At 33.8% G+C, this 26,383-nt stretch overlaps 2 protein-coding genes across 2 annotated transcripts; both read right to left on the bottom strand.

Moving 5' to 3' along the window:
• LOC138323512 (uncharacterized) lies at nt 1-26,383 on the bottom strand. The gene is made up of 8 exons (XM_069268165.1): nt 26,069-26,383; nt 20,298-20,653; nt 19,319-19,403; nt 18,587-18,751; nt 11,917-12,128; nt 6,692-6,858; nt 5,721-5,884; nt 1-3,542 (listed from the first exon to the last, which is right to left on the bottom strand). The coding sequence occupies exons 2-8, from the start codon at nt 20,631-20,633 to the stop codon at nt 3,499-3,501; spliced, it is 1,173 nt and encodes a 390-aa protein (XP_069124266.1). The 5' UTR covers nt 20,634-20,653; nt 26,069-26,383; the 3' UTR covers nt 1-3,498.
• On the bottom strand, nt 12,447-13,718 carry LOC138324169 (uncharacterized). Its single transcript, XM_069269250.1, has one exon. The coding sequence runs from the start codon at nt 13,694-13,696 to the stop codon at nt 12,500-12,502; it is 1,197 nt and encodes a 398-aa protein (XP_069125351.1). The 5' UTR covers nt 13,697-13,718; the 3' UTR covers nt 12,447-12,499.

The following is a 26,383-nucleotide window of genomic DNA, read 5'->3' as shown; positions in this document are numbered from 1 at the left end:
TACAGAAATTGAATCGTCATGGAAATACGTTTTAATTTGTTTACATTACAAATGTAAAAGACAAAAAATATACTTCGATCATCTAGTATCATAAAAACAGATTATTTATATTTTTAAAACATTCGAGGAATAGCGTGGAAAACCGAATAGACCTCATTCTCCATTATAGTTATATGTGCCACATGTGAGGAAATTTTGGCTTTTTTTTTCTTCGGTGATCTATTGAAAACACCACTGGGTTTGATTAAAGATGCTCCACCGCTGACCGGGCATAAATGATATTCATCATTTGAACAATAATTGGTGTTTAATTATGTATATATATGTCTAATTAACACAAAAAATAATATCAAATGATTCATTTTGCCTTTGGTGCATGTGCAATCAGTACTTCATTCCATATAGGATATAGTGCCACGGATTTTTTTCGGGATGCAGTTAATTATTTTTCATACTTTTAATTTGAAATAAAATTAGAAGCTCAAACTTTTCAATGTTGGTAATGGTGTAAAGTTAGTAACTTTTGTAACTGAAGAAAAATACTAAATTATCTGCTCCTGTTTTAAATAGTGGAAAAATACCATTTGTCAGCGGTTGAGCATCTTTAATTAATCAATAAACATTCATTACAACACAGAAATTAAGTACTGTAAAATTCTTGTTTTAATGCCTTATATGTTAAGATTTGAACATACCTGGCAAAAATTACTTTACAATTACTAATGCCACTGTAAAGACGTGAAATGAAATTTTAGACCACAACTTGGCTTCACGATCTAACCGGATAAACTCATTTTACTGAACTGTAGATGTAAATATAATGATTTTGGCCGTACTGCCAAAGATCATTTTCAACTCATATTAATTTTGTACTTGTAAAGTTAAAATCTATGCATTGTAAGTATTGTAATTCTCAAAATGTTGGTAATTTTTGGTGCTGAATGAAATATAAAAACTCTTCTTGATTTGTGAGTATGAAAATTACAGCACATATAACTTTAAATGTTCTTCTACAGTAAGGCTCTAATTCTCCTTGCAAGTTACATGTATAAGAAGTATAGGAGAAACACCGAAAACTGTGGAATAGTCAAAATAATAAATTGTTCATCATCTTGACTATTACACAGTTTGAGGTGTTTCTCATACTTAAAACATGGCATCGAATGTCACTGGTACTCTTCACTATTACACTGGGTATTGTTTAACTATTCCACAACTCCAGGTAAACCCTTACTATCTATTTAAACCTTGAGACCTATACGTGATTCATTTATTCACCTCACTCGGAGAACAAGAATCTTGATTTGCATGATTTTTCGAACGATCCATGCATAGGTACTATGGTACTCACACTGAGACATTTACTCAGTTTATTTGTCGCTGTTCAACATAGAGGACCATTATATATATAATAAGTAGCTCTTTATATGCAATAGTGATGATTTTTGGAAACAAGTGATTTGGGCAAAAATCTTTCCCCATGCAGCACAGGACTTAGAGGGAGCTAATTTAGCAATAATTAGACGGGAAAAAAACTCAACAAAATGTTCCCCAATATTTTGGATATATACACAAAATAGTGAAATCATGTAGCAAAAGAGTGTGTTTTTTGTAAGTATTCCTTGTTTGTAAATTTGTTTGATCGATGTAATTTTTATGGAATATGAAGTGATTTGGATATACAAAATATGGAAAAAAGCATATCAAGCATCTGTAATTTCATTTTGGCAGAAATTCAGCTTTTGTCTCGTGGGATTTAGTCTTCTCTCTTCTGGATTTGTTCAAGTGAATTCTTTTCTGGGTTATAGATACAGTGGATGTAAAAGAACTGACAAAACTTATCTGGAATGAAGTGATAAAAATTGTATACACACATATATACATGTATATATCGGTATTATTAAAATAAGTTTAAAAATACACCACCACAACGCTGACAAGTACCTGGGTTAATCTTTAATCCATCTCTCCGAGGATTTAATGAATTAGGATATAGTTCTGACTACATGCTAATCTATGTTCACCAGTCCCTACATTAACCTTCAACTGTGGAATAGTTACCTTTTCCCGTGGAATAGTTCACAAACTATTCCACAGCAAAATGTAACTATTCCACAGTAGAAGGTGATAAAAGTAGACTTTACTCCGACTATACCTTAAGCTATAACAATATATGACATTACAGCCATGTTTTAAGGATGGTTATTAGTTTTCAAACATATCATGCCCTCACAACTTAAATCAAACTGGGTTGTGTTTTTTGAACATTTATTGTCGGAAACCTGTTTCCTTTGTCAACAAACAACATCTGTATATAAGGTAGATACATCGTTGTATGAATTAATGCTTTATGTACATATCTGTTTTGGTCTATTCTATCGCGCACACTGTAAACAAACTAATTGTAGTTGTCACTCCTTCACTGAAATAACAGTATTATACATGTACTTGTAGTTGTCAGTCCTACACTGAAATAACAGTATTGTACACGTACTTGTAGTTGTCAGTCCTACACTGAAATAACAGTATTTTACATGTACTTGTAGTTGTCAGTCCTACACTGAAATAACAGTATTGTACATGTACATGTAGTTGTCAGTCCTACACTGAAATAACAGTATTGTACATGTACATGTAGTTGTCAGTCCTACACTGAAATAACAGTATTGAACATGTACATGTAGTTGTCAGTCCTACACTGAAATAACAGTATTGAACATGTACATGTAGTTGTCAGTCCTTAACTGAAATAACAGTATTGTACATGAACTTGTAGTTGTCTGTCCTTCACTGAAATAACAGTATTGTACATGTACTTGTAGTTGTCAGTCCTACACTGAAATAACAGTATTGAACATGTACATGTAGTTGTCAGTCCTTAACTTAAATAACAGTATTGTACATGTACTTGTAGTTGTCAGTCTTCACGGACATTAATTTTCAATTTTTTTTATCGTCTGCAAAATATAATTTAACGCGAAAATAACTTGGTTACATTAAACGGTATCTTCTCAACACTTTACTTAAACAATTATATTTACAGATGATTAAGGAAGTGTCGCTTTCAACTCTTTCAACAGAAATCATAAAATACATGTATCGTACTTTTGTATTTTATCTTAGTATAGTATTGCATTTTGAATACGATAATAAGAATATTGAATGCAATAACAATTGTGTAATTTCACACAAAAGCATGATGCTCTGGCAGGTCCTTCTGAGGCGTCAGATACATTGTATACCGGTAATGACAATAATTCTTGGAGATCGATGTTGCCGGTTGGTTATCTTAATTCATATTAAAACGATGAACTGTTATAATCCTTGGAAATATAAATGAAGACAATTATTGGTGTATATATGCACGATGCCTTCAACAAAAGTCAAGGATCCTTGTACAAATGATGATGAAACAGGCACAGCGCATCATATTCTGTTTTATTTAAATGGATGACGCTTATACACTGTCACGGATGGCTGACTTGTACATTTTACGGCCTATGATTTCCCGTAGATTGCGAGGACATCTGCATTAAGGTAATCTGTGGAAAGACATTTAAATATAAGTACATATTTTGTACATATCATAGCCTGATTATTTCACAGGCGATTACCTTCAATTACTTTATTAGTGAAATTTTTATTTCTCACTTGCTGAAAAACCTGTGATTTTATCTTCACTAAATAAAAACAAGAAAGTAGGTATCGAATGGTGCTTGAAATTGTTGATTATTTCCTTATGCCATACTAACGAATTACTTTTTATTAACTCTGGATTTGAAGTAATTCTGATATTGAAATTTAATAATTTGGTATTATTACCGCAAAGCACGCACATGCACTGGAAGAAATATTGAACAACGACCAACTTTTTTTTTACCATTAATTGCTTGGGAACCGCATTAAATACCTAATACATCTATACAGTAATATAATCACTGTGTCTGTTTTCACCTCCTAACATATAACTTATCTGTAATATAATGGTATGAAAATTTAATTTAAATATTTAAGTTAAAGTAAACTATATATATTATATTACTTGATAATTTGATTGACCAATGTGAATAAATCTTCAGGCAGTTGATTCAGGAACAAGTCCATATAGGAAGTTATTTTTATATCTAGGAAGTTGTTATTCAATCATTGCCTGACATCATTTTAGGGAACCGTGATATTTACGCCATTCCTGATTCCTGGTATCGAATATATAAGAGACTCGGGATATTCTTCAACACACTCCAGATAGAACATACTCAACAGACACTCCGGACATAACATACACTACAGACATGACACACTTCACACCAGGACACATATGCAGATACCAACACTAGGAAGCATGGATATTAATTGTATGAACATGTATTGTAGTAGACGGAGAAATATTAGAGTAATTCCCGTCAGGATGTATAGGACTATACGGTCCTTTATCCACTATACTAAGTATGCATATGGAACCAAATAAAAACTATGAAACTAAAAGTCAACGCCTCCATCATCATTCAACTCTACAACTACATCGACACGAACATGACGAGCCATGGGACAAGAACAAGATACATCCATCTTATACCCCAGCATACACCAACACTCGTATAAAGAAAAGTAATTTCATTATATATCAAATAATCATTATCTTGATTTGATTGGGGGATGTGATTTGAAATTTCGTAAATCTGCTATAAGAATAAACATTTCTCGCGGATTGAATTTTCTAGGTCATATAAATGCTCCACGAAATCGCAAAAATATTATTACTGTAAGAATATTACTGGTTCCAAGTATATTCTGTCAATGTAATAGTCTCGGATTGGTTGAATGTGTCTTTCGATGAATGATTGTTTTGAGATAGCCCTAAAGTTTTATAATTCTTTCTCACTGAAGTATGCTACCAGGACGGACACACAGAACAAGCACTCTCCACCCGGTCACATTATAACTATAACGGGCAAACCAGTCACTCTATCTACTCCCTCTATGCTGAGGGCTAAGCAGGAGCAGAAACTACCACTTTCATAGACCATGATGTGTCTCGGCCAGAGGACAGAAGCTAGCCCGAAATACTCTGGCCCTGACACCAGACAGTATGACAGATAAATGTCTGATGTAGGGCCACTACTACACGAAAAGACAGAACTTGCCGACACCGTTTGGTATCGGGCCACGTCATCTCATATTCGGACTACCTACAAGGTATTCCCACCGAGATGCGTCACTTACCTTGGTCTTTTCAACACATGAATAATTTATCTACTCTTAGCAATCTATTTTATCACGCATTCACGTTATAGTTTGAAAATACTGTAGTTTCTTTTCCGCAACTTCAAATTCCCTTTTTGTCGTCGCCATCTTCTAAAAGTATGCAAATTGCCTATAATCTTGATGGAGTGTTATATTTGGTAAGTTAAATTCATCATTTGTTTAAATGACCAAGGTAAGTGACGCTTCTCGGTGGTCAGTCTGAATCGGAGGTGACCTGGCCCGATATTAACGGTGCCGGCGGGCGAGTTCCACCTTTTCATGTTGTAGTGCAATTTTGCCCTACAACGGACATCTATCGGCCATAATGCCCAAGCGTGGTGTCGGGGCCAGAGTATCTCGGGCTAGACAGAACCCAGAGCCTTCCACACAGAAAAATACATAGGCTGTTTAGCAAAATCTTCGACCAAATAATTAAGAAGTTCCTTATGATTTAAAGTTCTGAACGTGTAACCTACCGTATCCCCCTTGTCCATTTACGTTGTCCTTTGCGTAGAAAAATTGCGGAAAGGAGTCAGCATCGTCATAGAAGCAATTTCCTTTCAAATCGATTACTTGTATCCATCCATGGTCGTTACCGCAACCGCCATAACTCTTTTGGATATAGAATCGGCGGTAAGCCCTGCATAACACATTCATATAGATTACTTTATTTCGTGTATTTTATAATTCACATTCTCGAAAATTTTTTACACAATACTGTATTACACAGTATACGTAGATCTATTCCACGAAAGATGTATTACATTACTGTTTGTAATTGGCCTTAGGAATGTTTCAGAATTAAAATGAACAAAACAATGGAATCAGCCGTTTTAAATTCCAGTCATATTTGATGACGTCATTCCGTTACTGCTTTTATCAATTATTAAATATAGTTACACGATTGATTTGTGACTAACAGTAAATTGAAATAAATCCACAAATAGTCAGAATAAGTGACGATAATGATATCACAATAGCAAGATAATAAGCGAGAAATATTAAAAAAGACAAGATTTAAAGTCAAAATTGTCCGCCTTCAACCTTTCAAAATGATTGCTGCAGCCTGACATACTTTTACGATTGCATACCTAACTACTTTTTCATTGCGGTATAATTAATTTTCCTTTGTTTTCATACTAAATCTGGCTTTTCTGATATTTATTTTGGCATACCACGATGAAATATGAAAGCATTAATGTCACTATTTTTGAATTTTATCGGGTTACGAAAAAAAAAAAAGATTGCAAACGTGGATTCAAACAGTTTTCAAACACAATATTTTTTCATACCCTGATAAATAAAAATGAAAAATAGTGACATAAATGCTTAATTAAATTCGCTATTTAATCTCTCACGGTTTTGTATACCTACTCTTGCAACATTTTAATACAACATAAATCGCCCGCCAAACTTAGAGCTGCAATGCTGCTTTCTTATTACTTACGTTGATCCCGGTATGGAAAAGAAAATACTCGTGGAATTCGTTCTCAGGTCTGTATAGGAAGTAGAAATCAGTCTTTCCTTTGCAAACCAAGACATGTAATCGGAATTCGTAGCATTGAATGTTATGTAAACAACTTCCACACCAGCAACATAGAGAACAAACTTTGCCTGCAATAGAATCAAAAAAGAACTTATGAGCAAGTGACAATAATACAGAACTTCATACTAGTGACAATAATAGAGAAATTTATACCAGTGGAGATAATAGAGGACTTTATACCAGTGACAGTAATAGAAAACTTTATATCAGTGACAATAATAGAAAACTTTATACCAGAGGCGATAATAGAGGACTTTATACCAGTGACAATAATAGAGAACTTTATACCAGTGACAATAATAGAGAACTTTATACCAGTGACAATAATAGAGAACTTTATACCAGTGGCGATAATAGAGGACTTTATACCAGTGACAATAATAGAGAACTTTATACCAGTGGCGATAATAGAGGACTTTATACCAGTGACAATAATAGAGGACTTTATACCAGTGACAATAATAGAGAACTTTATATCAGTGGCGATAATAGAGGACTTTATACCAGTGACAATAATAGAGGACTTTATACCAGTGACATAATAGAGCTTTATACCAGTGACAATAATAGAGAACTTTATACCAGTGACAATAATAGAGAACTTTATATCAGTGACAATAATAGAGAAACTTTATACCAGAGGCGATAATAGAGGACTTTATACCAGTGACAATATAGAGAACTTTATACAGTGACAATAATAGAGAACTTTATACAGTGGCGATAATAGAGGACTTTATACCAGTGACAATAATAGAGAACTTTATACAGTGGCGAATAATAGAGACTTTATACCAGTGGCGATAATAGAGAACTTTATACCAGTGACAATAATAGAGAACTTTATATCAATGCGATAATAGAAAACTTTATACCAGTGGACAATAATAGAGAACTTTATACCAGTGACGATAATAGAGAACTTTATACCAGTGGCGATAATAGAGGACTTTATACCAGTGACAATAATAGAGAACTTTATATCAGTGGCGATAATAGAAAACTTTATACCAGTGACAATAATAGAGAACTTTATACCAGTGGCGATAATAGAGAAACTTTATATCAGTGGCGATAATAGAGAACTTTATATCAGTGACAATAATAGAGAACTTTATATCAGTGACAATAATAGAGAACTTTATATCAATGGCGATAATAGAGAACTTTATACCAGTGACAATAATAGAGAACTTTATACCAGTGGCGATAATAGAGAACTTTATATCAGTGGAGATAATAGAGAACTTTATACCAGTGACAATAATAGAGAACTTTATATCAGTGGCGATAATAGAGGACTTTATACCAGTGACGATAATAGAGAACTTTATATCAGTGGCGATAATAGAGAACTTTATACCAGTGACAATAATAGAGGACTTTATATCAGTGACAATAATAGAGAACTTTATATCAGTGACAATAATAGAGAACTTTATACCAGTGACAATAATAGAGAACTTTATATCAGTGGCGATAATAGAGACTTTATACCAGTGACAATAATAGACAACTTTATATCAGTGACAATAATAGAGAACTTTATATCAGTGGCGATAATAGAGGACTTTATACCAGTGACAATAATAGAGGACTTTATATCAGTGACAATAATAGAGAACTTTATACCAGTGACGATAATAGAGAACTTTATACCAGTGGCGATAATAGAGAACTTTATACCAGTGGCGATAATAGAGAACTTTATACCAGTGACAATAATAGAGAACTTTATATCAGTGGCGATAATAGAGGACTTTATACCAGTGACAATAATAGAAAACTTTATACCAGTGACAATAATAGAGAACTTTATACCAGTGACGATAATAGAGGACTTTATATCAGTGACAATAATAGAGAACTTTATACCAGTGACAATAATAGAGAACTTTATATCAGTGGCGATAATAGAGGACTTTATACCAGTGACAATAATAGAGAACTTTATATCAGTGGCGATAATAGAGGACTTTATACCAGTGACAATAATAGAGAACTTTATATCAGTGACAATAATAGAAAACTTTATACCAGTGACAATAATAGAAAACTTTATACCAGTGGCATAATAGAAACTTTATATCAGTGACATAATAGAAAACTTTATACCAGTGACAATAATAGAGAACTTTATACCATGCATAATAGAACTAGGCTTATACAGTGACAATAATAGAAACTTTATATCAGTGACAATAATAGAAAACTTTATACCAGTGCATAATAGAGGACTTTATACCAGTGACAATAATAGAGAACTTTATATCAGTGACAATAATAGAGAACTTTATACCAGTGACAATAATAGAGAACTTTATACCAGTGGCGATAATAGAGGACTTTATACCAGTGACAATAATAGAAAACTTTATATCAGTGACAATAATAGAAAACTTTATATCAGTGACAATAATAGAGGACTTTATACCAGTGGCAATAATAGAAAACTTTATACCAGTGACAATAATAGAGAACTTTATACCAGTGACAATAATAGAAAACTTTATACCAGTGACAATAATAGAGAACTTTATATCAGTGGCGATAATAGAAAACTTTATACCAGTGACAATAATAGAGAACTTTATACCAGTGACAATAATAGAGAACTTTATACCAGTGACAATAATAGAAAACTTTATACCAGTGACAATAATAGAAAACTTTATACCAGTGACAATAATAGAAAACTTTATACCAGTGACAATAATAGAGAACTTTATACCAGTGGCGATAATAGAGGACTTTATACCAGTGACAATAATAGAGAACTTTATACCAGTGGCGATAATAGAAAACTTTATACCAGAGGCGATAATAGAGAACTTTATACCAGTGACAATAATAGAAAACTTTATACCAGTGACAATAATAGAGAACTTTATACCAGTGGCGATAATAGAGAACTTTATACCAGTGACAATAATAGAAAACTTTATACCAGTGACAATAATAGAGAACTTTATACCAGTGACGATAATAGAGAACTTTATACCAGTGACAATAATAGAAAACTTTATACCAGTGACAATAATAGAGAACTTTATACCAGTGACGATAATAGAGGACTTTATACCAGTGACAATAATAGAGGACTTTATACCAGTGACAATAATAGAGAACTTTATACCAGTGGCGATAATAGAGGACTTTATACCAGTGACAATAATAGAGAACTTTATACCAGTGGCGATAATAGAAAACTTTATACCAGTGACAATAATAGAAAACTTTATACCAGTGACAATAATAGAGAACTTTATATCAGTGGCGATAATAGAGGACTTTATACCAGTGACAATAATAGAAAACTTTATATCAGTGGCGATAATAGAAAACTTTATACCAGTGACAATAATAGAGAACTTTATACCAGTGGCGATAATAGAGGACTTTATACCAGTGACAATAATAGAGAACTTTATACCAGTGACAATAATAGAGGACTTTATATAATAGAGGACTTTATACCAGTGACAATAATAGAGGACTTTATACCAGTGACAATAATAGAAAACTTTATACCAGTGGCGATAATAGAAAACTTTATACCAGTGACAATAATAGAGAACTTTATACCAGTGACAATAATAGAGGACTTTATACCAGTGACAATAATAGAGAACTTTATATCAGTGGCGATAATAGAAAACTTTATACCAGTGACAATAATAGAAAACTTTATACCAGTGACAATAATAGAGAACTTTATACCAGTGGCGATAATAGAGAACTTTATACCAGTGACAATAATAGAGAACTTTATACCAGTGACAATAATAGAGAAACTTTATACCAGTGACAATAATAGAAAACTTTATACCAGTGACAATAATAGAGGACTTTATACCAGTGACAATAATAGAGAACTTTATATCAGTGGCGATAATAGAGGACTTTATACCATGACAATAATAGAGAACTTTATACCAGTGACAATAATAGAGAACTTTATACCAGTGCGATAATAGAAACTTTATACCAGTGACAATAATAGAGAAACTTTATACCAGTGACAATAATAGAGAACTTTATACCAGTGACATAATAGAGAACTTTATACCAGTGGCGATAATAGAGGACTTTATACCAGTGACAATAATAGAGACTTTATACCAGTGACATAATAGAGACTTTATACCAGTGACAATAATAGAGAACTTTATACCAGTGACAATAATAGAGAACTTTATATCAGTGACAATAATAGAGAACTTTATACCAGTGGCGATAATAGAGGACTTTATACCAGTGACATAATAGAGACTTTATACCAGTGACAATAATAGAGAAACTTTATACCAGTGACATAATAGAGACTTTATACCAGTGACATAATAGAGGACTTTATACCAGTGCATAATAAAACTTTATACCAGTGACAATAATAGAGAATTATACCGTGCATAGAACTTATACCAGTGGCAATAATAGAGAACTTTATACCAGTGGCGATAATTTAGGACTTTATACCAGTGACAATAAAAAAAACCCTCTATACCAGTGACAATAATAGAGAAATTTATACCAGTGGCGATAATAGAGGACTTTATACCAGTGGCGATAATAGAGAACTTTATACCAGTGGCGATAATAGAGGACTTTATACCAGTGGCGATAATAGAGGACTTTATACCAGTGACATTAATAGAGAACTTTATATCAGTGGCGATCATAGAAAACCTTATACCAGTGACAATAATAGAAAACTTTATATTAGTGGCGATAATAGAGAACTTTATATCAGTGGCGATAATAAAACACTTTATGCCAGAGGCGATATTAAAACCCTTCATGCTAGTTGCGACCAACTTTTGGCGATAATAAAATAATTCCGATGGCCTTATGAAATGCAAACCTCTTCTTTCCTTAGATGATATGACAACATATGTTTAAAAAATTGGATGTAGTAAGTAGATTGTTTAATTTGAAAGGTCACCAGAACGTGACCCAATTGTGGATGTTGTCAGATTCCTTATAAAACAGTTTGGTGGCACCAGTTATTAATTAAACGCAAGTCGTATGTCAGCTCTGTATGGGACATCTACAAAAATTAATATTACGAAATTAAAAAAAATATGCAAATAATGTAGTAAGTAAACCAAAATCAAAACCTGTACCTCTGTAAAGTTTTGCGAAGCCCAATCGTCAATAAGTCCACTCCGAAAATGGGTGGTACATGATGTCGAAGTATTGACTTCTTTACACTCATCAGGTACGTTTGAATTAGAATTATCGTCCCGACCGGTCTCAGTCCATGTATTGTATACGTTCTCGCCATTTCCTCTCCCAAATCGACCCAGTAGTATCCATCCAGGCGAGTAGGTCCGGTCTATAGGGAAATAAAGATGAGTGCGTTTGAGTACAGACAGTTCGATGGCCGTCAAAATTTATTTAGCTTTCAAAAGGCCATGATCGAAAAATATTTTGTATTTTGTCATACCTATGTGTCAAAGATGAAATTAAGTTAACGTTTCATTATATAACGGATTGCGTATTTGATGTTATTTACAAATGAAATTGTGCACATGTATTGTTTTGTACCTATAGCCTAATAACCTTGGTTAATACAATATTGATACTACAAATTGTGATATAATGTAACAAGAAACAATTCATGTTGTGGAAACGATTGTAATATTGTGGTAGAGATGGCAATGATTGTGGTAACGGTTGTGATAGTGGTTGTGGTAGTGATGATAATTATTGTGGTAGTGGTTGTGGTAATGGATGTGGTAATAAATGTGGTAGTAGTGGAAATGATTGTGTTAAGAATGGTAATGTTTCTAGTAAACTGTAGTAGTGGTTATGGTTGTGGTAATGGTTGTGATTAACTGTAGTGGTGGTAATGGTTGTGGTAATAGTGGTTGTGTTAAGGATGGTAATGGTTGTGGTAATGGTAATAGTGGTTGTGATAGTGGTAATAGTGGTTGTGGTAGTAGTGGTAATGGTTGTGGTTGTAGTGGAAATGGTTGTGGTAGTAGTTGTAATGGTTGTGGTTGTAGTGGTAATGGTTGTGGTAGAAGTGGTAATGGTTGTGGTAGTAGTGGTAGTGGTAATGGTTGTGGTTGTAGTGGTAATGGTTGTAGTTGTAGTGGAAATGGTTATGGTAGTAGTGGTAATGGTTGTGGTTGTAGTGGTAATGGTTGTGGAAGTAGTGGTAATGGTTGTGGTTGTAGTGGTAATGGTTGTGGTAGTAGTGGTAATGGTTGTGGTAGTAGTGGTAATGGTTGTGGTAGAAGTGGTAATGGTTGTGGTAGTAGTGGTAATGGTTGTAGTTGTAATGGTAGTAGTGGTAATGGTTTTGGTTGTAGTGGTAATGGTTGTGGTTGTAGTGGAAATGGTTGTGGTTGAAGTGGTAATGGTTGTGGTTGTAATGGTAGTAGTGGTAATGGTTGTGGTAGTAGTGGTAGCGGTAATGGTTGTGGTTGTAATGGTAGTAGTGGTAATGGTTGTGGTTGTAGTGGTAATGGTTGTAGCTGTTATGGTAGTAGTGGTAATGGTTGTCGTTGTAGTGGAAATGGTTGTAGTTGTAGTGGTAATGGCTGTGGTAGTAGTGGTAATGGTTGTGGTAGTAGTGGTAATGGTTGTAGTTGTAATGGTAGTAGTGGTAATGGTTGTGGTTGTAGTGGTAATGGTTGTGGTTGTAATGGTAGTAGTGGTAATAGTTGTGGTAGTAGTGGTAATGGTTGTGGTTGTAGTGGTAATGGTTGTAGTTTTTATGGTAGTAGTGGTAATGGATGTGGTTGTAGTGGTAATGGTTGTGGTTGCAGTGGTAATGGTTGTGGTTGTAGTGGTAATGGTTGTGGTAGTAGTGGGAATAGTTGTGGTAGTAGTGGTAATGGTTGTAGTGATAATGGTTGTGGTTGTAGTGGTTATGGTTGTGGTAGTAGTGGTCATGGTTGTGGTAGTAGTTGTAATGGTTGTGTTAGTGGTAATGGTTGTGTTAGTAGTGGTAATGGTTGTGGTTGTAGTGGTAATGGTTGTAGTTGTAGTAAATGGTTTGTGTAGTAGTGGTAATGTTTGGTTGTGTGGTTGTGGTTGTATGGTTGGTAGTAGTGGAAATGGTTGTGGTTGAAGTGGCAATGGTTGTGGTTGTAATGGTAGTAGTGGTAATGGTTGTGGTAGTAGTGGTAGCGGTAATGGTTGTGGTTGTAATGGTAGTAGTGGTAATGGTTGTGGTTGTAGTGGTAATGGTTGTAGCTGTAATGGTAGTAGTGGTAATGGTTGTCGTTGTAGTGGAAATGGTTGTAGTTGTAGTGGTAATGGCTGTGGTAGTAGTGGTAATGGTTGTGGTAGTAGTGGTAATGGTTGTAGTTGTAATGGTAGTAGTGGTAATGGTTGTGGTTGTAGTGGTAATGGTTGTGGTTGTAATGGTAGTAGTGGTAATAGTTGTGGTAGTAGTGGTAATGGTTGTGGTTGTAGTGGTAATGGTTGTAGTTGTAATGGTAGTAGTGGTAATGGATGTGGTTGTAGTGGTAATGGTTGTGGTTGCAGTGGTAATGGTTGTGGTTGTAGTGGTAATGGTTGTGGTAGTAGTGGGAATAGTTGTGGTAGTAGTGGTAATGGTTGTAGTGATAATGGTTGTGGTTGTAGTGGTTATGGTTGTGGTAGTAGTGGTCATGGTTGTGGTAGTAGTTGTAATGGTTGTGTTAGTGGTAATGGTTGTGTTAGTAGTGGTAATGGTTGTGGTTGTAGTGGTAATGGTTGTAGTTGTAGTGGAAATGGTTATGGTAGTAGTGGTAATAGTTGTGGTTGTAGTGGTAATGGTTGTGGTTGTAGTGGTAATGGTTGTGGTTGTAGTGGTAATGGTTGTGGAAGTAGTGGTAATGGTTGTAGTTGTAATGGTAGTAGTGGAAATGGTTGTGGTTGTATAGGAAATGGTTATGGTAGTAGTGGTAATGGTTGTGGTAGTAGTGGTAATGGTTGTGGTTGTAGTGGTTATGGTTGTGGTAGTAGTGGTCATGGTTGTGGTAGTAGTTGTAATAGTAGTGGTCATGGTTGTGGTAGTAGTTGTAATGGTTGTGTTAGTGGTAATGGTTGTAGTGGTAATGGTTGTGGTTGTAGTGGTAATAATTATGGTTGTAGTGGTTATGGTTGTGGTAATAGTGGTAATGGTTTTGGTAGTAGTGGTAATGGTTGTGGTAGTAGTGGTTATGGTTGTGTTAGCAGTGGTAATGGTTGTGGTTGTAGTGGTAATGGTTGTAGTTGTAGTGGAAATGGTTATGGTAGTAGTGGTAATGGTTGTGGCTGTAGTGGTAATGGTTGTGGTAGTAGTGGTAATGGTTTTGGTAGAAGTGGTAATGGTTGTGGTTGTAGTGGTAATGGTTGTGGTTGTAGTGGTAATGGTTGTGGTAATAGTGGTAATGGTTTTGGTAGTTGTGGTAATGGTTGTGGTAGTAGTGGTAATGGTTGTGGTAGTAGTGGTGGTATTTAGAACAACCAAATAAAAAATTTTACATAGACCACAGTGTTTAATTTTGTTAACGTTTTGTAATGTATCATTAAAACAAAGGAATATAAGTTAGCTATGTGTTGTATGATTAACGCCTAGGTTCTCATGTATCACTAAATAGAAAAAAAAGTTTGTGTCCTTCATCTCAAACTCCAACCAGAGTAGCTATATTGCAATCAGGCGCATTTTTCACCAAAAAAGTCATGAAATTCTAATGTTTTTACCTATTCATCATCAAAATTGATATATTGAACCTAAATCTCAATCTGAATTTCCAAATTCATATCATGGTTATCTAGGAATAATTACCTGTCAGAAAACATTTTTACTTTTGAAATTCATAATTAGCAAGCCAATCAGCGGCCGGGTTAAAATTCTATCCTGGGCTCAATCTTCTATACACACGGGCCATTTCGAAGGTCTTTATTTAGATGGTTGTTCCCTATATAATGGTTGCGGTAGTGATGGTTATTATTGTGATAGTGGTGGTAGTGGTTGTGGTAATGGATGTGGTTATGATTGTGATGGGAGCGATGGTGTTCGATGTGGTGATGATGGTGGTTTTATGCTAATGTGCAATTCAATAATCTACTCAATAATTTAGTTTAATGTACCTACGCAGATCAATGAATCGGTGTGTACTAGTCACTTAAGGTCAACAAACCTTTCGGTAAATCCCTATGGGTAATATTACCACTGTATGAAACAACAGCCCATACCTATATGAGTATATTTACACTTGCTAGGCTTGGTCACTATACGCTAATACTAGCCGATTTTGTTTACCATAACTGCATGGTAACATTGAACTTTGAACTTGCGTAAGGAAATGTTCTGTGCAACGTAAAAGGACTACTTTTTAAAAAAAGAAACACATGGCTTTGTTTACATTTTGACGCAACATTACGTGTATATTGTTGTTTTTCATAGAATTTTGGAAAAAAGTAAACAATATATACATGTTTTATATTTATATATGATTCAAACAATTTTTAAATTAACAATTGTATAAAGAAACGGAAAAATATCCCGACCGGGGCGACGTGCTTTCATTTTTGTTAAAAATGATGGGTGTCAAATGTAAACATTACCTCTGTGCCTATGTTCGTCCTACGATCGAGTCTTTGGGGTAGACGGGTGTGAGACCCTGTGATAGAGGTCAGTTATAAACATATCCTCTTGTCTTTGTTCTTTGAGTATTTAATCATGTGTATTATAAAACATGCACCGCTAATAATCCACGTGTTGACAGTTCCGCGTCACCACAAATACATTGTATCCATCGAACACAAGTGAATTTGTTTTATCTATCGATGGCAATATGGATCTAAGCGTAGATTATATAATCACATGGCTCCCAAGGATGTAAAACCGTCAAGTCAGACGACAATTCAAACACATTGAGCTACTTGAAAATCGGTATTCCACAACTTCGGCAAACTCCAGTGTGTAAGCGTGCGTCAGCTTCGCCTCGCTGCACAATAACGGTCACCGAGTTCACACATGTGGCCGTGTACAAATTCTTTATGTTATTACGCTATATATTAACTTTTAGCAAAATTGAATATATATTTAAAGTTCTGATCTGATTAAATAAAATTATCTCTGAAATTTACTTTGTTTGTCATGTTTATTTTACACTAAAATATTGAACTTTTTTGTCGTCGCGGATGAATAATTCTAACTTACGTGAAGCGTCATCATTCGCTGTTCAATTGAGTAAGCTCCTCCCACTTTTGACCGACTTTTATTGAATAATTACGTCACTTTCAAATGACGATTTTATTGCATAAAATATAAATAAAAAGTCGTGTGAGTGTAAATATAGGGATTGGATTTCGTTTTTATGTTAACCATGCTTGTATGGAGCAATTCCTCTAAGAACATATTCTATGGGGCGCGTTATATAGGGATTGGATTTCGTTTTTATGTTAACCATGCTTGTATGGAGCAATTCCTCTAAGAATATATTCAATATGGGGCGCTAACGCGCCCCATAGAATATGTTCTTAGAGGAATTGCTCCATACAAGCATGGTTAACATAAAAACGAAATCCAATCCCTATATAATTGCAAATGATATACAACTCCACAATCAAAACTTACTATATGTACATCGGTATAGGTAAAACTATTACTTTCTTGGTGACAAACAGCAATCAATGCCATTGTCCAGTATCTATGCTATGCCATGACGAAGGGCGTAATTAAAACTTTTATACTGATATCTATCTAACAATCGATGTCCTTTCCCGTTTAATTAGTCAAACAATACGCCAATCAGCTAGAGAATCACAGAAAACATTAAAATATTATAAAGGGAGTTATTCATCCGGACGCAAGGCTATTCAAGCTCAACAAATATGATTTTTTTTTTTGCTTTTGATAATCGTCCATTAGTCAATGGCAGTCATTTTGTCAATTTCGACAAAACCCAACGTGGTGTTCAATTAATATGAACCCATAGTATGTTTTTCGATTACTTTCTCTGCTGACATAGATTCATATTTATTCATTTAAGAACTGATAATCGACTCACTTTTATTCATTATTTAAAAACTGATATATTGTTTCGTTAAAAAAATTCGAAGAGATAAATAAAAAAACATTTGTGATGTGTCAATTCCGACACGTTTAAAACAATTCTACAGAACGGAAAAAATAATTAAAAGTTGAATACATTGGTGTATGCTGATTGGATATTTAAAACTTGTAAGTTAGGAAAGTTTACTATATGTAGACGACGGAATATATGTAAGAAAGTAATTCTTCCTAGTCTGTTTTTGTCAGGGAATAAATCAATAGTGAAATATTGTTTAGCAGAAGATGACAGTCCTTAACATATTGGTAGTTTTTGATAGGTGTGTGAGATGGTTATGAAACAAGACTAGAAAACTTCATTTAACCCGGACAGTGGTAACTGTAGCGTTGTCGTCAGTTGGAAATAATTTAGTTGTGTGGTTCTTATAGTATTCTATCGGCACACATAAATTCTTTTGCTAAAAAATGATCCGTTACAGTTGGGTTTACACTCAGTTTCGAATTCTCGTTTACGTGCATTGCCTATGCTTCCATAAAAACATTGACTGCGTGTGGTTTTATATTACTTTAATAATATTCCTGATAGGACTGTATCGCCGATTTTTTTTCGCGCGGATAAAATTTTCGCGATTTCGCGGGAAATAAATGTGACCAAAAAGATGATTCACAAAGCAATACGGATTGAGTAAATATGACAAAATCATGAAAATATAATTCATTAAAATGTGATCTGTAAAATGAAAGCCCGCGAAAATAATTTGTTATAAAGAAAGTAACAATTAACGAGCACTCACGGCAGTAACTGGATGTGATCGCCATTTGACCATTTCCCATGCAGGAGACATTGGCCGCTGCTCCCCTTGTCTCATATCCAGACTTACAAACAGCTTGAAATGCATCCCCAACAATTATTTCCTCCATAGTAATGGTCACGCCAAAAACATTGGTGGCCATGCATTCTGAAGATTAATAATATTACAATTCAGCATGTGATCGTCTAAAATTCTTACAGAGATTTTTTTTCTTCAGAGATACATCGATAGTAACCTTATTTCAAAATTTGACATACATGTTATTATTAGATCTTGATTGTATATTTTTTCCAGTGATGCTTTCTAAAAAAAGTATATATTAATATTTATTAATTATGGACCTCTGTTAAGGCCCATATGGTTTTATATTTCCGTTGTAGAATACATATTACTGATGAAAAAACGCGAAGGTAAGACACCGCGAAAATAATTTTTTTTACAGAAAAATTAAAAGGAATTGCGCTTAGGAAGGAAGTCTCTCCCGGCCGAAAGTCAAATGGAACAAATCAGAACTAAAAGAATTAGGAGATAACAAATGAGAGGCGCTGGGGGTCTGTACACACAATTGTGGTATTTGTAAACATAATGGATAATTGACTGATATCTATGGAATTTATCTCAAATTTGTGTTTTTTTGTTCATTGTGAGGCATGCACAGGCATGGAATAGACTTTATTATCACAAATATGGACCTATATGTCTAACGATACTTACCAACGTAAATACAAGAAGTTGTCGATGTAAACTCGAAACATCTCTGACCCGCAGAACATGTTCCCCTTGTGCAGTTTCCAGAAAACTATTCGAAAAAATATTTAAGATATTAATGGAAAATATTATATAAAAACATAAAAATATCTCTTGAATAAAACATAAGTTTAGATGATAGAGAAAACACAACATGAACCAACTTTGATATTGATGTACTAAATAGAATGAACTTCACGTAGAATAGCGTTGAACCTCGATGGGTCTTTTAGTTGTTGTTCACGGTAGAATACCAATGAATGATGAACATGAAGTGTCAGCTTTTCAGCTAATTATGCAATTTTAATCAAGTAATATGTTAATCATGTAATTTTAATCAGATGATATGTTAATTTGCTTTTTTCGACAATAAATTTCCAAAAGGCTAGTTTTTTAACGCCATGACAATCGTTAGATTAGATATTGCTTCAGAAACACATTGCGGCAAAGGTAACAAATGTAACTTTAAATAATATATAAAGAGGAATGAAAATTCATTAGTTGATTGATGTGTCTGCATTTAATCTTGGTGTTCATTGTAAACATTTAATGCCACCCGACATGAAAAAGCACCCAACTTTTTTCATTATTATGGAAAAGTATTGGTATTTTGATCATTCGGAATGTTTGCGTAATACTATACAGACGTAAATAAATATTTATCAACGAATATGAACGTGGTATGTATTTTTTCCTAGAATATTGTTCTTCCAAAATAATATCATACTGACACTGAATTTTCTTTTGAATTCGAATCTGAGAAGCAACGGAATTATTTGTAATAAGCAATTTTTTTTATACTTTAATTACAAATATAATGTTGGAACTTTGATCGGATTGAAAAGTTAAAACATCATAACTCGTTTTAAACGTGTTTGTTATAAACATGTTTATATAATAAGTGCATTATTCTACATAAGTGTTTTGGGAATACACATTGACATACCCCCGTCCACGTGTCGATGTTGCTATACGAGTAACCCGTATGTTGACCTAATGACCCCGGTTGACCTGTGTCTGAGTCTCTATTGAGCTCACATCTTAGATCGGTTTGATGATTGTACGACATACAGCTTGGCCTATAAAAACACTCGTTTGCGCACTGTTTTGGTCCCATTATGGTAAAAGTTCTGAAGACGTATCCTGTAAGTCGCTGACCTGGGACGATTGTGCCTTGGATGTTAGAGACGGCCATATTCCCAGAATGCATTAGCAAATAAAAAGTAATTAATACACCCTCCTCAAAAAACTGTGAAAATCTTCTGTCTTTCAGCATTTTCATGAAGTTGTGTCCTAGGTAAACTGGAACGAAATCCATATAGATTATGTTTATTAAATATATAATAATGAAAAAGGCAAGTCTTACTACGGATTAGCAGGAAAATGATTCCTTCTATGGAATTTTAAAAAAATTCATATTTTACTCTGAACAAACTGCATAGCGGTTTCATTATAGTTTTAGGGAATTAATTGGGTGTGCACCCTGAGTTTCGTGTTATATCTCCATGACATAAAAATGTATTTAATTAATTAAATACTTTCCATTTAATCGAATTTAGTGAAATGATATATTTCTCGATGTTCTTTTGACGGTTTACAATAACATACACATATTTATCCAGTTAACAGGTAGCATACACGTACATAAACATGTACACATACTAGAGAACACAGAATCAAATGATTTGCTACTGTCCGTGTTACACGGAGTTTCATTTCTGGTCCTTAAGCGCTGCTTTTTTAAATATATGTTAAGTTAACCGACAAATAATTTATCTATTTCTGTAATACCACAAAGAAAAATTGTAAATGACGCGAAATTAAAAAACATAAATAGGCAAGTGATAAACAATTCAAAAGAAAAGTGGTAGATTTTCAGATGATCAGACATTATCGATAGTATTATGACACTTACCAGAATGTCACTACATGTATCAATGAAACGGTGTACCAATTTGTTATGAAAACAAACCCATGATATAATTTACATAGGCACAGTCTATTTGAGAGCAGGTGATATATTTTTTGGATGCAGTAAACTGTTACCAAATGTTAGTAGCATTTATATTCTGTATTTGCATATTACATTGTTATCAGCTCTTGCGAGTAGGTTTTGATTGTGACGTCATGTGTTTGCGATCGTAACGTCATACCTTTTGGAGAAAACGACATGAATTGTGCTCACAAAATAATGACGTAACTTTTGATACCTACACGCAAGGGAGCTTACCCTGTAATATTCAAAGATGGAATAGTCGCTATATATGAATGCAGTTTGAATCATAGATAAATAGAATGTCTCATCTAGGATGAAATGTGTTTCCAACGACGAAAATGTTACTTCCACTGGGTTCCTAAAATTCTAAACGACTTTTCGGCCTGCAGCCGGGTATTAAAATTTAAATGACTATTCGATTTTAGTTGCTTCATTGGATCATGTACTTATTTAGTGAATTAAGTATATTTCCTGAAAACTTTCATGTAGGGAAACCTATTTGGAAGATTCTAAAATTGCTTTTCAAATTTTATATCTACATTTATTGCACAAATCACTTTTAAAACTGAAGCTACTGAAGCTAACCATCAGGTTCCGAAGCATTAAGCTCTGTCTATCACATTTTCAGTCCAAAGACGAATTTTAATTACCCCCGTAACTCAAGTTAGTACCACTGCATTTTAAAGTAATACTTAGAAGTAATAAATAAAATATACATTGTAAGGTACTGTCTCTTCATCTTTTGTCACGTTTAGTGCAATTTATTTTCCAGTCTATTGTTCTAATAATATGGAAAGTATCATAAATGTGAAATGTAAGGATAACTGATTAATTTAAGATACAACACACCATGTTGTTATATTTTGTGGTCGGCACGGCTGAGTACAAAATACATGATGCGTGAGTTTGTGTTCTTTCGTGATCACCAAAGTCATATTATAGAGATGACGTTCATTTATAGCCTTGAAGGCGCCGGGAACATTGTGCCATTCTATTTGATGTTAGACTATTTTTTATAAAATAAAGTAGTTACTTGTTAATTAATGTACTCCGTATCAAAAGTAATACTGTCAACCCAATCACGACAATTCGGCACTTTCCATAAACGAGAAGTATCTTGTTTACGGAAAGTGCCGTAGGTTCCCGATTGACTGTAAACAAACCTATTTCCGGGTGCAATTAAATTTTGCGGGCAATATTTATAAACGCGCGAAAATTAAATGTCGCAAAAAGATATAAGGTAAAATTAAAGTAGAAACATACGAAATTAAACCATAGTGAAAAAATTATTCCGAACTGAAATCACGACAATAGTATTAGATATTAGATACACTTTGTCGCAACAGTGAATTACAACTTTACAGGTTAATATGAAATATTGATGACATACTTTATTTGCATATCTTATCAAGTAAAATAATCAAAGTTTTATATTGACGATGTTCTCGATATCACCCCCCCAAATTCCACTCTAATATAATGTTATGTAGTGAAGCATTATATCTTGGTAATACGTAATGAATCAACGTGTTTGTACTAGGACATAGAACACATCAGGTAGTTATGAATAGCCTTGTTATTGGGCTAGTGCGTTTATAACAAAGAGGCATTACTCAAATTAATTAGTTTCATATACGCATGAACACTTTTGTTTCAACATAAATATTATCAGCGATATTATCTGTGAGTTTCATGAATCCTTTTAAATTAAATATTCCTGTACATTAAAACAGTGAAGCTTATTATCAATTTATGTACTTTAGGATATTAAGTTTTCGTATTGTAATCACCGAACTGTTCAATTGTTAGAAGTGGTAAACATTTTTTAAAGGTACGTGAGGAAGGGGTGGGGGTGCGAAGTGGGGTAAGAGGGTAAGAAAAGTCTGATTCTCTGTGTATACCCCGAATATGACTTATTTATTAGATATATTACCATGTCAGCAGATTGTATCTTGAAACCAAGGACGTATGCTGTCATAATTTTATATACACTAGTGTGTAACATGCATTTGGCTGTTAACATATCTAATGTTGCGTGCTAGTGCACAATGCTGAATATCTAGGAAGTACATGTACACCAATGCACACTAGTGATGGCAAATCGATTCTTACGTTTACATTTGTGTGAAAATTTAATCAATAAATATACTAGTGGGGTGACACCAGAAGGAGTGTCACAGATTTGATGAAGAGACTCGCGAAGGATCTTAAATGAATGTTTTATACGAGATATTGTTTGATAAACGAATTTTGTTTTTATTTTTACTGGCAAGACTAGTTTCATAAAGTCTCATATAAAATTAAAAAATTGACATACTCTTTATCACAAATCATCAATTAACAACGGGCAATGACAATTTTCGTTTTGCTTGTATCAAAACTAAGAGAGCCCATTTCAATTGCATGCAATAGTATCAATACCGTTGCACGGATTTTCAGAAATCAAAAATATATTGTCTTGAATTTAAATAGTATTCATCTCTCATCAAAAACATCCTATAATTGATGTAAATGTCAATATCTCTTCTTCCTAAATTGCTTTCGTCTCTCCCTACCTAATCCCATCGACCCCACCTCACTTATGGTCTTGGTATGAGCGCTTGCCTCTGCGAGGAAGGCTTTGATTCTGTCCCCTGGCCATTACTTATAAAAGTGTTCAGAAAGTTGTAGTAATTTGTAGTAACTGCACCTGCTAGGAAAAACTGTACAACAGCCTTCCAAAACATGTATAATTACATACACATTGAATACAGAGAATGCCGTCCTTAATCATCAGTTAATGCATGTAGGACGTTTAACTCAATCAATTATCCATCCAATCGTCCTGATTTGCTTTGGAGGAAGGCCATATTTCGTTTTCTGAGTTAAGTACATAAATATGAAATATTATAATAACGCATTTGTGCTTAGCAAACCGCTTGAGTACAAACATTAAAATTTCAATACATATTATAATAACGCATTTGTGCTTAGCAAACCGCTTGAGTACAAACATTAAAATTTCAATTTAATATAACAATATAAAAAGTAATTAGTTAATCAATTTCATCGATTTAAAACATTGCCATGCTGGTCGATCTGTTTGGTTAATAAACAAGAGGGGCATCAGCCTTAGCGGTTGCCTGATCATGACATATGATATACTTTTGTGCTGTCATGGATATTGTTTCATCGAACATGTTAACAAAAATTTCCATTTTCAAAATTCTTTTAATAATTGATAGATGTTAGGCTGCAGATGTCGAGCGCCTCATTGACATTCCAGTGTACATTTACTCAAATCATTGTGTCCAGCATGCCATACAATATTTCACCATTACAATAACTCTGTTATATGTTACTGCTGGAGATTTTCTTTGTTAAACCTAAATGTGTTCCAAAGCTTTGTGAAAACAGGTAATTCCATCAAGTAAATGGGTTTTATTTGTATTATGTGTCTCTAGGGGTGTACCTTTTTTATTTTCCCCAAGTACGTTTTCTAGTGTAAGATTAATATTCAGTAACTATTTCATGCTGGTATTAGTTATATCAATACTCAATTACTGACCAAATTTTAACAGTACTTAATCCTAAAACCAAACACTCAGTATAACTTCGCTATGTCGACATTAAATCAGGACAGCTGTTTGAAAGTAGAGCTTGACTATTTTTTAAAGATAAATATCTAGACTAATAAAGTATAGATATAGATTTTTTTTATCAGTGCTTTTGATATGCTACACTCATTTCAAATAAAGGACTCGCTGTGTTAAGCTAATTTTCCTTGGTTGAAACTTAAAAATCTGTAAACGAGGATATTTTCGCGGTAGGATATGTTTGCTAAGTCAGCTTACAAACTTCACGACATTATAATTTTCGCGACGTTACTGTAGTGAGATTACTTATATATCCAGATAGAAAATTGGTGATATATTTCCGGACATTAACCGAGATTTAATGAAAACGAAATCAACGGATTTCCCATGACGCGAATAATTCCAATTTAACATTTATAATCACGTTATGATATTTTCGATGATATGACATGGCTCATGGTTCCCATGAAAACAATCTCAACAATATTTCGCCGTATTTTTAAAAAGGAAAGACATTTTTCAGTATTTGGTCAAAGATTTTGTGAGCGACAAGAAAACGGACTCGAATACGGTGTACCAATAGAACAATAAATTGAGCGTAGTTTGAAAACTAGGAAACCGTTTATCATGATAAGGTAATCTTGGTGAACATAAATACGGCGTAATATCGCACAGCTACATCTAGATAAATATTCTCTTTAGCTTGTTTAGGTTTTGTTTAACTGAAGACGAGTAGGCTAGACGTCTCGAATTAGAGTTAGTGATTTACATTGATACAAATATTAAATGATACCTTGTAAGCAAAAACGTAATATTAAGACAGTTATTGTATATTGAATGAATATACATTCTTTGACATCTTCCTGACATCGCTTTGCGATACGGAACTAGTATAGACTACAATATAAGTAAAGAGATTGTCATTAGACTAACTCATTTAATTCGAACACTTGGATAACTAGAAGTTTTCTCGCGGTTGCTTCGAGCTCGTTCCACTGTAGGTATTTTAGTATGTTACAATACATGCTTATTGTTTTGAAACAAAACCTGTCCTAAATATGAAATTGAAACTTAATTTAAAATTAGAAAACAGAAAAAAAATGAAATAAAAGTTTGATGTGATAATTGTATAAGCATTATACTTACTAAACCAAATAGCAACAAGCCGACACTCTTATCACGAATTCCAATTTTTCCCCCACAGCAATACCAGTAGTTAAAAACTATAATCTCGATTCATCGTTAAAATTCATATTTCAAGTAAGTATTATCACAGGTAAACTTTTCACATTTGTTTAAAAACAGTCTTACAAATTTCTATTGGCGTTTCTTTTCCAGCGAATTATTCAAATAGCACACGCAATTTGAACACCTTTGGTAATATGCACACACCGCGTTAGGAGGAACCGCCGATTTTCAAGTAGCTATCTAGCTCGTTATGCCAAGCCGTGTGTATCTGGT

Source organism: Argopecten irradians, chromosome 5 (genome assembly GCF_041381155.1).
Source record: "Argopecten irradians isolate NY chromosome 5, Ai_NY, whole genome shotgun sequence".
Classification (NCBI taxonomy): Eukaryota; Metazoa; Mollusca; class Bivalvia; order Pectinida; family Pectinidae; genus Argopecten; species Argopecten irradians.
Note: the sequence above shows the minus strand (reverse complement) of the source record. Positions and strands in the feature narration are given on the sequence as shown.